The 18,743-nt window shown below is 36.1% G+C and overlaps 1 protein-coding gene across 1 annotated transcript; it reads left to right on the forward strand.

Moving 5' to 3' along the window:
- Window positions 1-267: 267 nt before the first annotated feature.
- Window positions 268-17,326, forward strand: GABRA6 (gamma-aminobutyric acid type A receptor subunit alpha6). Its single transcript, XM_056133104.1, has 9 exons — window positions 268-305; window positions 496-614; window positions 1,100-1,167; window positions 3,703-3,923; window positions 4,006-4,088; window positions 4,542-4,685; window positions 5,149-5,301; window positions 6,772-7,031; window positions 17,051-17,326. The coding sequence occupies exons 1-9, from the start codon at window positions 268-270 to the stop codon at window positions 17,324-17,326; spliced, it is 1,362 nt and encodes a 453-aa protein (XP_055989079.1).
- The last annotated feature ends 1,417 nt before the right edge of the window (window positions 17,327-18,743 follow it).

Raw genomic sequence — 18,743 nt, forward strand, 5'->3', positions numbered from 1 at the left:
CAGAGTGTCCATCAGGGCATAGTGGAAGACCACAAACAACCTTGTTCCACACGGAAAGACATAAATAAGACTAAGAAAAGCAAGAGTTCCCCTCAAAGTCTGGCCGGAAAACCTCTTCACCTTTTGGATTATTGGCAGGAGGCAAACTTGGAAAAAGGACATGAGGGCTTTCAGAGGATTTCTCTAATCAGTTGGCAAAGGGGAGCTTGATTGGGAAGGGGGAGGCAACCAGAAAGAGGGTCAACTGGACATTCAGTACACTGTGGAATGGTGTTACCTCTGCTCTGGCTATACATTATTGTGGGGTAAGTAAGCTTATTTATTTCTCTTTTCAGATGTGAGGAAAGTGAACATACATAGCAACTGAGTGGTTTCTACATCCAAACGTGGTAAAAACTCATGGGTGGAGTGGCATGCATATGTGGCAGGGCTGAGGGTTGAATAAACATACTTTCTGGGATTAGGAGTGAGGACCACTGACTTATCTACCAACAGGGGAGAAAATGCACTAGGAGAACATGAAGATGAAGGGAACTTCTACTCACAAAACGTTAGTCGGATACTGGACAACTTGCTTGAAGGTTATGACAATCGGTTACGGCCAGGATTTGGTGGTAAGAGAAATCTTTACTAGACCACTATCCTTCTGCTCAGCACCTTCTGTCTTAACTATGATTATAAGACCCAGAGGCACTGAAAAAAGACCGAATGTGCTACCTTCTAGTCTCTACATATTCCTCATTAGTGATCATATGTACAAATTATTTGAGCTCTCTAAGTTATTTTCATCAACTGTTATGAGTATGTGAATTCCTACCTCAGAGAGTTGACAGATTATGTACCAAGATACTTCATGAAAAAAACTTTTGTTAGAATTTCTGACACGGAAACTACAAATATGTATTTTTTCATTAGAATAGTAACAAATTTTTTTTCTTAAATTACCTTAAGTTAATGAGGAAAACTCCAAATAAGGCAACTGACATGAGTTTCAGAACTGAAAAACTTAAGAACATTGCAAGGACTTTGTCATTGAATCAGCCAGAGCTGTTTGTTCTTCTAACATCAATGTTGATTACTGCTCTCATTGCAATTTCAGGTGCTGTCACTGAAATCAAAACAGATATTTATGTGACCAGTTTTGGTCCCGTGTCAGATGTAGAGATGGTGAGTGAGCTTGGAGTGAAAAAAAGTATTGTTACTTGGAAGTAAGAGAGGTCTGAGTCCCAACATTTACTATTACAGACACTGTTGCTTTGGTTCCTGATTCAGGGTGTAATACATGTGTTTATACAGGGAGAGCATGGACATTCAAGCAGATTACTGGTTTCATCTTTATCATATTTGATTAAGGGCTCCATCATAGTGTCATAAGAGACTTTTAATGCTTAAGTCCTTACTTCCATTCACAGATGATGCACAGAGACTCTGTAGAGAGAAGACTGGCACTATCCTTAAAAAAAGTTCTAGGACATTTGCTGGAGTAGACAAATATGATGCCATTACTTATAAACTTATTGAGAATAGAAATGAAAAGAAATTTTAAGTTGTTTTTTGATGTACCTCTTTTTTAGCATGCTTTATTAAGATTGTAAAAGGAGTCATTTGGAAGTACTAATACATTTCACCTTGCTTGATGGGAAAAAAACACAGTAGGTGTTCTTAGGACTCTGTTCCACATACAGATGGTTTTTGGAACTGTAAGAGGGTATTTATAGTAATGGCAATAGCCACCTGAATTAGTCTTTTGGAACAAAATGTATCATGATGGCCTTTCAAAGTTCTCAGGTAGTCTTTCTTTTTAAAATAAAAAAATTAAAATGAATATGAACTCATCTATATATTTTAAACAATCTTTAAAGAGAATAAATGCAACACTAGTAAAAAAAATGGGTAGACGGGTTTTTTTTTCCGCTTGCTTTTTTATTCCAACTCTCTTTTGTTTTGATCACACCCAGCAATATACAGGGGTTACTCCTGGCTCTGCACTCAGAAATCACTCCTGGCAGTGCTCAGGGAACTACATGGAAAGCGGGAGTGGAACCATAACCATAACCATAACATTAAGGCAAGCACCATAGCCATTATACTATCTCTACAGTCCCGATGTTCTTTTTAAAAATAAATTAATAAATACAGAATAAAAAGAAGGGGGAAACAGAGGAATAAAAAAGAGAAAGAGGAAGGAGGGAAAGACACAAGAAGCAAAGAAGGAAAAGGGAAAATTTTAATTATTAGATAAATGCCAAGACCTGAGAAAAAAGAAAGTCAGAATCATCCAGTATCTTCTATTATTTGCTATCAAATTTTTATTACAGTACCAAATAGTCTTAAGTACAAATGACTAATCATATCATTCCATACTCTATATAATTATGTATTATTACATTTTATTAAAGCCTTCGGATATATTAGATAGTATTATAGTATAGAGGTACCTGAAAAATTCTACACATCTGCACACTTTTATCATATATATTATGTGCACATTTGGGCTGGAGCTATAGCACAGTGGGTAAGGCATTTGCCTTCCACATGAGCGACATGGCCAACCCAGGTTTGATTCCTCACCCCTCTCGGAGAGCCCAGCAAGCTACTGGGAGTATCTCGCCCACACGGCAAAGTCTCGCAAGCTGCCTGTGACATATTCAATATGCCAAAAACAGTAACAACAAGTCTCACAATTTGATGTGAGACATTACTGATGCCCGCTTGAGCAAATCAATGAACAACGGGAGTATAGTGCTATAGTGCACATTTAATGTCTATGTGAAATAGGACCCTGATTTAATTTAGGCCATTATTACACTGATATATTGTGTATCAAAGTACATATTTTGTTTGTTTGGGCACCACACTCAACTTTACTCAGGCATTACTCCAGGCTTTGTGCTCAGGGTCCACTTCTGACAGCTCAGGAACTGTATGGTGTACTGAGGATTGAACATGGCTAGCTGTGTAGAAGGCAAACATGCTAGATAGTATCTCTGTAGTCCCTCAAATTCTGTTTTCAAAATACAACCACCACTTGAAGTAAAAGATCCATAAAGGTATATATGAAGTAGAAAAAGTAGTTACAAGTATTGTTTTGAAATTATTATAAGCTGTTATTATCAGTGACATCTGTAATTACCATTATAGTTTAAGATTTCTTGTTAGTTCCTAAGACATAAATTAAAACTTCATCATTTTAATTGTGCTTAAATGATTCTGTTTTAAGTTCTCTGAGAACAGTATGTAATAACTATGATAGCAGAGATTGTTCTAGATCCTTACTGAATGTTGCTTCAAGATATCTTTGAGGGTACATGTTTTACTAAGAGAAATGATTGAACTCACTGTTGATCGAAAAGCAAGCATAAAATTAAAGACTGGAAAACTTCTATAATGTTCTTCTGAACATTATTAGGAGAAAATAAACAGGTAGATAGTTGGAGAGACCAAGGATTGATAGAAAATAAAACAAGAACGTTGGGGAAAATCAAGCTAGAGAACAGAGAGTTTCACAATACAATGTTATCATAATTAGAATATGCTACAATATTTGGGAAAATGATTTGCTAAAATCAGTCTTCCTCAGTCAGTTTTAAATAAAAAAATTTCTTTATCTCCTAAATTTATAAGTGTAAACATAAGCAAATGAATAATTTACTCTTAACAAACCATACCTCCAGCCTGCGTGAATATTATATTTTGTCTTAGGAGTACACAATGGATGTTTTCTTCCGCCAGACTTGGACTGATGAGAGGTTGAAGTTTGGGGGTCCAACTAAGATTTTAAGTTTGAATAACCTGATGGTCAGTAAAATCTGGACACCTGACACTTTTTTCAGAAATGGCAAAAAATCAATCGCTCACAATATGACAACCCCTAATAAACTCTTCAGAATAATGCAGAATGGAACTATTCTATACACCATGAGGTGAGGTTTACCATATTCTACTACCTGTTCCAAATAACTGTCCAGCATGCTAACTGAGAACCCTTTATTCCAATGTTCCTAGGCTAACTATCAATGCTGACTGTCCTATGAGACTGGTTAACTTTCCTATGGATGGCCATGCTTGCCCTCTCAAGTTTGGAAGTTGTAAGTTACAAAAAGATTCTGATAGCCAAATAATGAATTTAAAACATGGAAATGTTTGGTTTTTTATATATACTGAAAAGCAAGGCACTGTAGCCCTGTCCTCCCATTGTTCATCGATTTGCTCGAGCAGCACCAGTAACATCTTCATTGTGAGACTTGTTACTGTTTTTGGCATATCGAATACACCACAGGGAACTTGCCAGGCTCTGCCGTGTGGGTGGGATACTCTCGGTAGCTTCCCAGCTCTCCAGGAGGGGTGGAGGAACTGAACCCAAGTCGGCCGCATGCAAGGCAAATGCCCTACCTGCTGTGCTATAGCTCCAAGCAAAATCACCAAAATTAAAGAAAAATAAAGAAACCTATGGAAGTGTACCTTTTTAAAGAAAAAGATTTACTTTGAAAAAAAAAAAACTCAACCGGTCAGATTAATTGCTGTTTGCTTATAAAATTCAGATGCGTATCCCAAAAGTGAAATTATATATACATGGAAAAAAGGGCCACTTTACTCAGTAGAAGTCCCTGAAGAGTCTTCAAGCCTCCTACAGTATGATCTGCTTGGACAAACAGTATCTAGTGAGACAATCAAATCTAACACAGGTAAGAATATGACTAATGTATGGATATAGTCCTGCAAGATTATTCCATTATTCCAAATACCTATTTCCCCCCTCTGTACTAGCTATCATGAGGGTAAAATATATTATTTTGAAGTTATGGATAACTTTCTTCTAATCCACCTTTGCAACCATGTGTATATATAATATATATGTATATATATATTCACATAACCTTGGACTGATTGCATATGTATATGTCACATACATAGATTAATCAGCTCACTTTTTTTTGGTGGAGCTCTGTGTCATATGTATATGTATATGTATACGACACAGAGCTCCACCAAAAATGAGCTGATTAGTCTATCATCAACATTTTGTCAAATGTTGAAAGATGTTTCTGAGTTTTTTCTGTTTAATTTAAATATCAGCAGTATTTCTTGCTGCAGAATTGTTTTTGTAAATTGTCAATGACATGTATTTATGTGTGTGTCTTCCAATAGGTGAATATGTAATAATGACGGTTTATTTCCACTTGCAAAGGAAGATGGGCTACTTCATGATCCAGATATATACTCCTTGCATTATGACAGTAATTCTTTCCCAGGTGTCTTTTTGGATTAATAAGGAGTCTGTTCCAGCACGAACCGTCTTTGGTAAGTCTTACTCTTGAATTGCATGGTCTTTCATCTCTCTAAGCAACATGTTCCTGTTTCATTCAGATTATGTGAGCTTTGTACAATGACTATCATCACATAGAAGGCTGTATTATGAATAATTTTTCTAAACAAGTCTTCCAGTTTATTTCCTCTGACTTTCCAGTGTCCTGTAAAGGAGGCTTTTTACTTTAATTTGGGTTTTGTTGTTGTTGTTTTGGTAACAAAAGAAATCAAAAAGGTAAAAACTGACATGTAAACCTATAAAAGCAAAAAGTCAAAGTATTAAAACAACTATCATAAATTATGCTCGGCTTTTATTAGGCTCAAGTTAAGTAAGTGCACATTTTGTAGGAAAACAGTTAAATATCACCAGTTCCTCATGGTTAATTTCAAACATTTATTCCATTATAACACAAAGATTCACTAATAGCTTTGATAAAGTGAAAGAGGAACTTTTAAAAAGAGATATAACAAAAATACCATCTTTGATCTACTGAAATATAGAAGTTTTTCTGAATTTTAATGATGACAAATTTAGTTTACAGGTAATTGAGTAAAACAGAAGTGCAGCTGAATTTGGATTTTAATTCATTGTATCCAAATAGATGACTTTCTTCAAATTATACATTCATATTGAAATTAGTGTTAAACCTACCTTAAATATGAATCATAAACCAAGAGGAAAAACTGCTGTTAAATATTGAAATATTCTTCATGGATAAATATTACCTAAAATGTATGATGGAGGGCTAGGTATGTGGCTCAGCAGTAAATAACTTGGTTGTGTATATGTGATAGCCTGGGTTCAATTTCCAATACAACTCGTCAAAGGTGATCCTCAAGCATCAATCCAGGAGTAGTCCCTGAGTAGCACAGAGTGTGATCCATAAACAAGCAAAAAAAAAAATCAGCAACAAAAGCTAGAGAGAAGAAAGGATAGAGATACAGTTCACAGGGTTGAAATGCAGGCCCTGCATGTAGGGGACCCAGGTTCACTCCACAGAAGACCCTAAATATCACAGGATATGGACCAAAAATGAGAGAGAGGAAGAGAGAGAGAGAGAGAGAAAATTAAAAAGAAAAAAACTGATCTTAAGTTTAGTCAACCGTAGAGATTTCTTAAGCATGATGGAAGATGTTATCAGCTATTAAATTTCAGAAGTTCAAGGAATTTTTTACTTAAGCAACAATAATTTCACAGTGAAATTATTTATGTCTTAAATTTGTAGTACATACATTAAGTCAATTCAAAAATAGTTTTGAGTTACTTCAACTGACATATAGAATACTAGGTGTTGAAGGATACCAAGATGGCAACCTCTGTGATAAAAAGAACAATTATAAAGCATTAGCATGAATTATTTTACATGCAGGTAATATCTAACACTCTCCATCAACATATTCTTATTTGATCCTTTTCTAGGAGGTCAACACTAATACTGTATTTCTAATTCTTTTACATTTTAGGCATCACCACTGTTTTAACTATGACCACTTTAAGCATCAGTGCCCGTCACTCCTTGCCAAAAGTGTCATATGCCACGGCCATGGATTGGTTCATAGCTGTTTGCTTTGCTTTCGTCTTCTCAGCTCTCATTGAGTTTGCAGCTGTCAACTACTTTACCAATATTCAGACACAGAAATCCAAAAGGAAAGCACAGATTTCAACCTCACCCCCTGTGACAATATCAAAAGCGACTGAACCCTTGGAAGCTGAGATTGTTTTGGTAATGGTTTATTTTTCTGTTACAATATAGGTAATGGCAATCCAAATAGTGACAACAAACAAAATAGTCCAAAAATAAAGTAGTTTAGTAAAAGTCACATAATTCTGATTTCGAGGTCAATTTCATCTGCAACTTTACATAAAAACAACAATATTCCATTTGTCTTTGCTCTAACTTTTGGCATTCATCTTTAATCATCCGCATTAGTACTGGAAGATTCCAAGTTTTTAAAAGTAACTATAAAATTTCTGGTCTTTCAACATTGCCTTTGCATAGGTTTACTCATACCAATTAGGGAGAATAAAGTTGGAAAAATAATAAGTTTTTAATGAGATCTTAAAGTTTTAGGAAATAAGGCTCCGAATAGATTGGACAATATTGGGGGGGGGGGTAAGGTGGAGGACTGAGCCACAAGAAGCTGTGCTCAAGGCTTAATCCTGGCTCTGCAGTCAGGAATAACTCCTGGTGATGCTCAGGAAACCTTATGAAGTTCTGGGGGCTAAACCCAGGTGCAAGGCAACTGCCCATCCACTGTACTATCTCTCCAAGTCCACAGCGGGCAATATTTTTAATAAAAATTTGTGTCCTGCTTTATTTCAAAAGAAAAATACAGCTTCTAGGAATGTCGAATCATAACTCAAAATTTTTATTAATATAAAAATATACACACTAAAGCACATGTACTCAAGATTTTCAGTTCAAAGACTTACAATCAGTGAGAAATATCTATGGGTCTGGAGAGATAGTACAGGAGGTAAGAAGTTTGCCTTGCACGTGGCCGACTGGGGTTAGATTTCAGGTATCCCACATGGTCCCCTGACCATTGCTAGAAATAATTTCTGAGTGCAGAGCCAAAAGAAACCCCTGAGTATTGCTGGGTATGGCCCGAAAAAAACAAAAAAAAATTAGAGAAATGCCTGTAAAATTTGTTTTATATTTGACATTAAGGTTAACCTCTGATATCCATGTTTTTTTAAATAAATAGTAATACAAAGGTCACAAAATGGGTCCCCAAATTAAAATTTCACATGCGTAAACTTTAAAACAAATGGCACCCACTTTTTAAAATGGATTATAGAAGTGATTGACAAGTATATAGCTAGTTTTACTTCATTACAACCCACTATTACAGAAAAAGGAAAATTTTTACTCTGTAAAATCTAGAAATGTGGACACTTTGGGATGGAGAAATGAAGACCTCCCCCAAAATGCTATTCAGGAGACACAGGGGCTTGAAATACTCAGACAATGGGGTCATCAGTGTATTGTCAGGAACTAAAGACAATGTGCTGGGAGTCCTATGGTTCTTGGAACCTCCAAGGGTATATCCAGAAATTCTTGGGAGGCCATGTGGTAGAGGGGTTAAGCCTGGAAAGCTTGCATGCTTTGCCCTAACCCCTGAACTATCTTTCTAACCCAATGGAGACACTTGGAAAAACATTTTTATACTTGATGGGTGTTTTTGTACTGCCAGGAATCAAACCCTGAGGCTTACATATACGATGTATGTGCTATACCACTGAGCTACAATCTTAGTCCTGGCCCACACTCTCAAATCACAGACCCACATGCATTCCCATTAGTCCTTATATTTTGTGATAAAAAATGTTAAGCTATATAAGCTTTAATTCTCAAACACGAAATTAATGAATAAAAGATGATTTCTACTGAAATTTTTTAATAACTCTCAAGAAATTTGCTTGAATTTTAAATTTTTTCTAAGCAAATAAGACCATTCCATAATTGAAAGTTATACATAAAGTATTTTTCCTGAATTTTTCTGAGAATCTCAGAAAAAGAAAATGACAGACACACTAGTAACTTATTTGAAAAAATTTTGATATCTACAAATTGCAAGGGTTGGAGTGACAGCACAGTGGTAGGGCATTTGCCTTGCGTGCAGCCAGCCCAGCCAAGCCGGGTTCGATTCCTCCGCCCCTCTCGAAGTGCCTGGGAGAGCCCGGCAAGCTACCGAGAGTATCTCACCCGCATGGCAAAGCCTGGCAAGCTACCCATGACGTATTCAATGTGCCAAACACAGTAACAACAAGTCTCACGATGGAGACGTTACTGGGCCCACTCAAGCAAATCGATGAACAGGAGGACAGTGATAGTGACAAATTGCAAAGGCTGAGTACCCCATATCCACAACAAATTGTAAAAAGTATATATTTTTTATAGAAAAGATTCAAATCTTTTAATTTTTATTGTCTGAGTGATTATAAAGTAAACTATACAAGTATAAATCTACTTTTTTGCATGTTATATTACAACATCTATATAATAGGAAAAACTTACCTATAAAAATTCAGTTCAACATCTTTGATAAAGTAAAAATAAAGGAAATTTCTTAGAAAATAAAAAAAAACTTCTAATTTTGAATATGCTCAATAATCAGATATTGAATTTAAAAGGAGCAACTTCTTGGCCTGGGGAGATATTATAGGGGGTAAAATGTATAAAGGCATAATACAGCCTTGTTTGTGGCTGAGACAAGTTTAATCCCCAAACACAGAGATGGTCCCCCAAACATAACCAGGAGTGTTGTGTGATCTCAAACACAACAACAGGAAAAAGTCCTGAGCATAACTGTGTGTGATCCAACCCTCCGCCACTTTTTTAATAGCAAATTCACTTAATTGTGAAATACATATTACTGAACAGAAAATTCCAAGTCTTAGAGAAAAATTATCTTCCTTAGGCTATAATGTTAAAGGTACAATTTATTAACAAGATGGGACTTGTAAAATTTTGGGTCTTAAAAGTTACATAGAATGAGCAAGTCCTTAGGGAAGCTAAGTTTAATACTGCATTGAAATAATCTCCAAACACTTTTCTTTTTACTGTATTTTTTTATAAAACTTGACTATTTTTTAAATGCATATTCATATATATATTTCTAAATCTGACTTCCCTTTCAATATTTTAAGCCAATAAAAAATATTTTTGCTGCTAAAAGGCTAGTCAAGATTGTATAAAGAAAAAAAACTAAAATCTTGTAGATAAAAATAGATTATAGAAGTTTACATTTTATTTATTTATTCATGTCAAACTTGACTTGCCTATAAATGAACAAACAAGTTAAACACTTGTAGTTTGTAAAACATAATGGTTTATTATGATCATACTATCAATACTATCATTTTCCTTTTAAATACCATGACATTTAAAAGTGCCTATTCAGTTGTAATAAAGAGCAAACATGATTTAAGTTGGGTATTGAAAAAGCAAACCAATATGGTGAAGCAGAAAAGATTTTAAGTGCTTGCATATTTCATGTAATTAAGTGCTTGGATTTTTTATGTAATTCTAAGACGTATATTCTAATGTGCTTACTACTCAAGAATAATGATTTAAAATGAATGCATGGTACAACTTGACCTTGAAATTTAATATAATAATGACAAAAAATTTAGATACTTTGAATCTAGTACCAGAAACCAAAGAGACACCTAAAACAAAATCTTCAGATGTACTCAGTAGACAAAGTTATCTTTATGGTTTTGTTGGGGGAGGCTATTTTTAGTTAGAAAAAGGATGTTTTGTTAGTGGGAACGACACCCGGTTGATGCCCAGGTTTACTCCTGGCTCGGCGCTCAGGAATTACTACTGGTAGTGCTCAGGGGACTGTATGGGATGCCAGGGATGGAACCCGGGTTGGCCACATGCAAGCAAGTGACCTACCCACTGTACTATCACTCCAATCTCAGCTTTCTGTTTTTCAAGACATTTAGAATCACAGATTTTATTTTTAGGTTTTCAAAAGAATCTGCCTAGATTCTTTCCTTATAATTTTTAAAAATTCTGATATTCTGTCTTGATATCAGGGGTTTAGTTCTATCCTTATGATTTCAGAACTTGCTATGTTCTGGGTCGTACCACATTGCACATTAGACCCAATTTTGACTGATCTGTTTGGAAATGATATGCTAGTTTACTCATTATTTTTGATATTTTGCCTGCATCCAGGTGCTCAGGGTTGCTCTTGATGGTTCTCAGGAGATCATACGGCATCAGAGCTCGAACCAGGTCTCCTTCTGCAAAGCATGTGCTCAGCCTCTTGATCTATTTCTCCATCCTTCCTTGTTATTTAAAGTGCTTAAGTTCTTATCATTGTGTACCCAAGGATAAGTCCTCCATCTGGCAACACTGAGTATGATTTTCCTATTTTATTGGAAGTTTGATATTCTCAGAAAATATAGAAATAAAACTGACCAAAATTTACCTAGTTCAGATAATAACTGCTAATACATGTTTTCATTTTGCATGGTACCCATTATTGAGTACACATATGTTAATTAAGTTATTCATACCACAAATATTTGTTAAGTGTTTTTATGTGATGGATCATTTGCAGAATCTAAGGATGCATTAATGTCATCAAGAGAGTACCTTCCTTTTTCCCTTAGAACATCTTCTGGAGCAGGGATACAAAACAGTGAGCTATGATAATGCATGCATTGTGACAGAGCTGTGGTTAAGGATAGAGAACAGACCATGAAAGAGCCTCACAAAATTCCGAAGTGTGCAGGAATGATGACTCTGGAGGAAGTGATACCCAAGCAAAAATCACACAAATAAGCCTGGCCCTGCTCTAGAAACATGAAACCATTTGCTCAAAACTAGGACAGACAGACTTAGGTCCTGCTTTAATGTCCTCATTTTCATGATCAGGATGTCTACTGCAGTTTGCGTGTTGCCCTCTCCTGTACAAAGAAACCTGATGGATACAATACTAAAAGAATTACCAACTCATTATTAACAACATTAGCGGCTCTTAATTACTACAGGAATCATGGTGTTCCTTTCCTATGGCTGTGCTATTGTGAATAACTCTTTTCCTATACCTTCTATCATATTCCCACTCACTATTCGATTTTACACCTTCAGCCATTCCAATACGGTTTCCAGAATGCACCACTGTTGATGATAAAAGGATTCTGGATAGACATTTTGAAGTTGTCTCTGTTCAGTGCTCTGGAAATTCTAACACAAGTGCATTTAAAATCTAACATATTTCTTATTTCTCCATATGATTAATGTTATCTTAAAAATGTTAAATACAAAATATTTTCTAAAATATTTCATCCATATTTCAGTCCCTCTTTGCTAATTCTAAAAGTTATTGTTTTATTTGATCCTTAATTAAGGCAAATCTAGTCAGCAGAAACCCAAATGTTAATGTACTAGACTCAATACTGTATCAAAATTGCTGTAAGTACTCCCCCAAAGTAGTACTCCCTACATCAGATAATAATTATCATAACGTCCAGTTTGACTCAAAGTACCTTTTGCAATATGGTGTTACTTAAAGCAATGCTCTAAAAATACCCAGAGCAGGATGGCACTCAGCAGCAGGGGAGCTTTGGAAAAATTCAAAACCACAGGTGTTCCACTCAAAACAGTGACAGCCCCAAGCTGAGCCCTCATCTGGACTCTGACAAAAGCCTATTTTACCATCAGCTGAAGCTGCCTAGTTTACAATGGAGCAGGCGGGGTCTAATGCAAACCTGTAGCTGAACGGCTTGCAAAATTGGCTTTCTTTTCATTTCAAAAATTCAATGTGATTCTTCTAAATTGGCGTCCAGTCTTTTCATGCTGCCAATTCCCAATTATCCAGCAGCTGATTATCCAGCATGTGGTTTGCTGGGCCTCTTGCATTTCCTAAGTATACCATATTTGCTGCCTACTAAAAGTCCTACCAATTACTGCTGGACAGTGGGATATTTGTAACTCAGAACCGCCAGTGTCTTCTAATAGTGGGAAAAATTGTCTCCCAGATGACATTTGGCAAGGTCTGGTGGTATTTTTTTGTTGTCACAGCTTCAGTGGCAGGATGTTACTTATATCCCAAGATACAAGAAATGTTCTGTAAGTTCAAGACTTACCTTACACAAAGCATCAACTTACTGAGGGGGTAATAAACCAGGCCCTAAACCCAAAATGTTTTAGAATATCAATATACTCATGGTTTTAAAATATGATTTTTGACTTCTGTGAATTCAGCTCTTGATAATTACTACCTGTGTGCTATTCCTACTTAGGATTTCAGGTGCTCATCTTCAAAATATTGTATATTCTTTCTAGAAATAATTTTATTTCTATAATAATGATAGAATATTATAGAAATTTATATTATAGAAATTTTATTTCTATAATAATGATCCCGTTGATCGTCGATTTGCTCGAGCGGGCCCAGTAACGTCTCCACTGGAGACTTTGTTGTTACTGTGTCTGGCATATCGAATACTCTCGGTAGCTTGCCGGGCTCTCCGAGAGGGGCGGAGGAATCGAACTCGGGTCGGCCATGTTGGCCGCTTGTAAGGCGAACGCCCTACCCGCTGTGCTATCGCTCCAGCCCTATGTATTTAATTATGTATTATGGTCTATACATTGGTTAGGAATTGTGTAGCACTCATATATGAGCACTGTGTGCTTCTGTCATTAAAATCAGGAAAATATGAAAGCACAACAGAAAGTGGTAACAGCTGAGTTGTAAAAGATTCAGTAGAAAGACAAAAATGTAATATATATATATATATATAGCTTACATTTTTTCTCAAATTCTTAAAACAATAATACTTTCAAGGAAAGTGATAATAACTGTATATCAAAATAATTATTCACCTAAAAGAGCAAACGTTTCTAACTTTAGATTGTCTCTAACCTGAAAGAGAATATTGAAGTTTAGGGAGAGTCTATAACTAAGCCATATCCATGTCATTCAGCAAAGACCTTTTCACAAACCTTTTTGAATTATTCTGTCACCTAACTACAAAGCAAGTTTCCAGAGAAATTGGGTAGTAGATGAGGGAAAAAAGAAATCCTTTACTTCCAGACTAATGCCTCTGTGCTTACAAAATGATGCCTGATACTGAATGAGTCTGCTTAATCTAAACAAAGGTTGTTTGGTAATCCTCACTGAGTTATTTCAGACAATGTTACAAAGCCACGAGACGGACAAATAACTTATTTCCCTTATAGTCCTAAAGAAAAGGAGGAGATGAAAAGGAGATGAGACTTTTATTTTCATAGTAGATCATGTTTCTAAGTTTTCTAATCACACTTCTATCTCAATGGGCTTTTTCATGTTTGTCCCCTTTCTCTCTAAAAATTAAAGAACTGCAAGATTCAGATAACAATTGGATGCTACTAAAGTGAAAACTAGAAAGAAAATCTGGACCTTACTCTTTAAGCCAGATGCTTGTCTCTCTTTGTGTTAGGTTGCTTGCTTGCTTTTTCAAACTCCTGTTCTCCCTGGAACATGTATTCCTTTCCTCTTCCCCCCACTCCACATATTTCTAAGTATGTTTCATTCAATAAAACTATTTTTCTCTATGCTAAGAAAAAGAGAGAAATAAAATCTATTCTAAATGTTTTCCCTCTCTCAACTACATCATGCCACTTAGTAATTTTACAAGAGTAAAATATTTTAGTGGTTCCTTTATCTACCAGGATAACTTTTTGGTGAATGAAACAAGTGATACATTTTGCTCTTTCCAGCTAATAATTACTTTAATAGCATATCTTGTAGACAAAATTTAAATTCAAGTTTGAGAAAATGACAGACAGCTTTGGAAGATGATACTACGTTATCATCTAATTGGAAGCATGCAACAAAATTACAATGCCATTACTCTGTTCTTAAATGCTTTTTTTTTTTTTGCTTTTTGGCGATGCACAGGGGTTACTCCTGGCTCTGCACTCAGGAGTTATTCCTGGCGGTGCTCAGGGGACCATATGGGATGCTGGGAATCGAACCCGGGTCGGCCACATGCAAGGCAAATGCCCTACCCGCTGTGCTATCGCTCCAGCCCCTTGAATGCTTTCTGATGATTTTGAGCACAGGAGTTATCTAACTATAACTTTTTTTAAGTGTAACTTATTTCTTATCTATTGTCAGCAGATCTGGCCCTCTGCTATTTTAGACTCCCTCCAACCTTCTCCAAGAACTGTGATTTGATTTTGTCCAGTGCCTCATCCAGTTCGGACCAACAAATAAACAATATAGTCAGTATTTGCTTGAAATTCACCATGGTCATGTTGAGCCCGGCTGGGATACCCAGACTCATTTTTCCTTTTGAGAAAATAGATTGTACCCTGCCTCCTAAAAGCACAGTAGACTTGAACTTAATAAAATGACTACCATGATTTAGATGCTCAGTCACTTCCATAAAAATAGAACAATTTGGGAGTGAAATCCAGAAAGAGGTTCCTGGAGCTGTTGTTCCCTGCTGTCCAAATGTCATTGCATTGGTGGGCCATACTGGTCCTGTGGCTTAACCCACAAGGGGGAGGTGGCCGCCTCATCCTGTTACCACAGGGTGGCCGGCTAAAACCACAGGAGTCTGACCACGTGAGTGACATATCCTGCCAGGCAGCAAAGTGGAATTTCGCTGCCAGAGAGGAAACAAGGCAATTTTACAAGAGCAGGGATAATGTAAAGCAAGTCTTTGAAGAGAGACCCAGCAAGGACAACCTGACCACAAGAAGAGTGACTATTATAAAATACAGAGGAGAATCAGAGAGGCCCTATAGCTTCCAAATTTCTGAGAGAATCTAAATCAAACATAACTAGAATCTCTAAACTACACCCAAAACTATAAAGATAAGAAATGTTAGGACTAAACCAGTACAGAAATGAACAATATGGTTTATAATGAGCCCTTTGACCATAAATGAGGCATTTTCCTTATCTTAAATTTAATTTTATCATCAGTGTGGAAAATTTACCTTCCAAGACCAACACGGGTTGTAATAATGACTTCAATGGAAAAGAAATCTATGATAGAAAAAAATCGATCTGGGACCAGAGCTCATAGGGCACTTGCCTTGCATGCAGCCGACCCTGTTTTGATCCTTGGCATCCCATATGGACTCCCAAGCACACCAGGAGTGATCTCTCAGTACAGAGCCAGAAATAAGTTCTCAGCACCAGAGGTGTGGCCCCAAAACAGACAAAAACTCAAGCAATTCTGGGTTTAATTATTTTATTTTACTTTATCATATTTGGTGATTTATGATGGAGTTGCAATAGTAGAGAACTTTTTACTGAGAAGCATCAGACTCAATCTTCAATTTCTAAGGTAAAGAAACTAAGAAATTTTGTATTTCAGGGCTGAACATCAATACATAATATTATTGACTTTGACATATATTAGTTTCTCCATAGTCTTTGGATATCACCAGTTCAAATATACTGAGGTGTGCCTGAGCTCAACAAGCTGAACACACACCTGGTATGTTCGAGCCACAGGTTTGAATCCAGAAACTACACTGTCCCCCGAGAACTGATAGAAGCAAATCCCAACTACAGTTGAGAGCAGCCCCTGATCACATCCAGATGTGACCCCAAACCCAAATAACATCCCCACAAATGTGTAAATACTGGAATGTAGACTAAGAGTGCATCTTTAAGAGTCGTATCAATTAACCAAACTATTAGAGCCTTCTATTAATGTGTTCATATTCCCAAACTGAAATCCACTCCCGTTGCCCTTACACTACATGGAGTAGACAAACTTGCAAACTGGCTTGTTTTTTCCCCAGTACCACAATGCTCAAAAAGCTTTTGGAACATAAATGGTAAATTACATTATAGGGTGCTGGATATAAAGAGAAAAAAAGATATCTTTTGGTGCCAGGTTTTAAAGTCCAAGGCCTCCTATATGCAAGAATCGTGCTCTATCACTGAGCCATATCCACAGTAGAGAAAAATCTTTATGTTTTATGTTTGGGGATTACTCCAGGGTCTGAGCTCAGGGGTCATTTCTGGCAGTGGTTAGAGGACCATGCAGTGCCAAAGTATGAACATAGGTCACCTACATGCTAAACATGTACTCAGACAATTGAGGTACCTCTTCCACCCAAAAATGTTACCACAAAAAAGGATCTTCTGATACTTTCTCATGCATTTAAAGAAAGTAGCCAATAAATATCTCTCAATGAAAAATAGGATGTTGAAATAATGGGTCTCTTATTCTTTCACCAAGGTTGATTTTCCTTTCCCCTCCCCTCAGCATCCTGATTCCAAGTATTATCTGAAGAAAAGGATCACCTCTCTCACCTTGCCAATAATTCCATCCTCTGAGACAAGCAAAGTTCTCTCTAGAGCTCCTATCCTGGAATCAACACCTATCACACCCCCACCACTCTCTCCAGCCTTTGGAGGTACGAGTAAAATTGACCAGTATTCTCGGGTTCTCTTTCCAGTTGCATTTGCAGGATTCAACCTTGTGTACTGGATAGTTTATCTTTCCAAAGACACAATGGAAGTGAGTGGCAGTGTTGAATAGGAAGAAAGGTTTTCTGTAAGCTCTCATCTACTATATTCTTTTAAATACCATTGAGACTTGTACAGATTCTTTTCTGAACATGAAATCACAACTTAAAATCTGTAACACAGCTCTGAATAAGCATGTATGGGCCAAAAGGCAGCAATATTATTCCTCACAATGGAAAGCAGAAGGTTGCTGGGAAGTATGATTTTCAGTACATTTAAGAATTTTATAAAGATATAAGATGGATTTGCTTACTGTCAATCTATGTCCTTCACAGTCTAATGTTTTTTACTGTGAGTGTAAGTAGTATTTGCCACAAAGCAGATAAAATAAGAAATGCTGACACTTGTAAAGACTGCCTTAAAATGTTTATTTTGGCTTTATTTTCAAGAAAAGAAAGCAACATATAGTTGAAATATTTATCAGTAGGCCAATATCAGCATGTTGAAAACTTTTATGCTAGTAAAATGGCTTTTAGCAGCACTGTAAAGCCTGTATTTAGCTTAGCCACGTGTTTTTGAACCTTACGATGCTATTTTACCTCAATAAAGCATGGTATGTATATATAAGTGAATTATACGTAAATAATAAATTATGTCTGCCTATGTACCAGCATTAACTATACTGTACTAGTACTGTTAAATCTTGTTAGACACTCCTTTTAAAATAATGTGCACATCATAATTTCCTGAAGTTGTAGAAAACAACAGTGATTATATATGCAGATATTGTATATTTTGACCGTGGCTATATCTTGCATTTTCCACCCTACTAAATAAAACAATAATAAACATGGTCTTGTGAATTTGTTTGATAAAACTTGAAATAAATTTTCCTTAAGTTCAGAAAAAAACATGGTTACTTCACCTATGTAATTAGTGTCCCTGGTGATTCTTAGATGAAGAACAGAGGGGACAACTGGACTCTGTCACCTGGCTATAAGACTTGAACATGTATTCAATCTTTAATGTCCTGCATGCTTCACTCAACAAACTTTAATGTGCATAATTAATAAACTCTAAAAATATAAAGTAAAATATGGTGTCATAAAATCTATATCATATATTTTTAATTTAGCAAGAGTATAATTTAAATATTCTAAGAAAAGAGCAAATATTGTGAAATGCTGGGTTGTTAACTCAAAGAATAGAAATATTTCACAGTATATGCATACATCAAAACATCATGTTTTACATTTAAAATGTCTTATAGTTTTGTCAGCTTCTATTCTATTTCAGCTTTTCCTAATATAGCCCTAATACTAGCTCTATGCTAGTATTAGGAGTTATTAGGAGTCAGAGAAAGCATATGGTGTTATTTGTGCAAATCAATCCCTTATTAGTTGTACTGGAACTGAAACATCATTTAAATCACCCTGAACGCTGAACACAGAGAGAACTATTTTTGTTCTACTCCTCTTATTCATATCCAA

This window comes from Sorex fumeus, unplaced genomic scaffold (genome assembly GCF_029834395.1).
Source record: "Sorex fumeus unplaced genomic scaffold, SorFum_2.1 ptg000097l, whole genome shotgun sequence".
NCBI lineage: Eukaryota > Metazoa > Chordata > Mammalia > Eulipotyphla > Soricidae > Sorex > Sorex fumeus.

Excerpts from the sequence above, each read along its gene's own strand:
- GABRA6 (XM_056133104.1), top strand. The coding sequence starts at position 268 with ATGGTGTTACCTCTGCTCTGGCTATACATTATTGTGGG. Across the intron at positions 306-495 it reads TGGCTATACATTATTGTGGG|GGGAGAAAATGCACTAGGAG; the intron begins GTAAGTAAGCTT and ends ATCTACCAACAG. Across the intron at positions 615-1,099 it reads GTTACGGCCAGGATTTGGTG|GTGCTGTCACTGAAATCAAA; the intron begins GTAAGAGAAATC and ends TTGCAATTTCAG.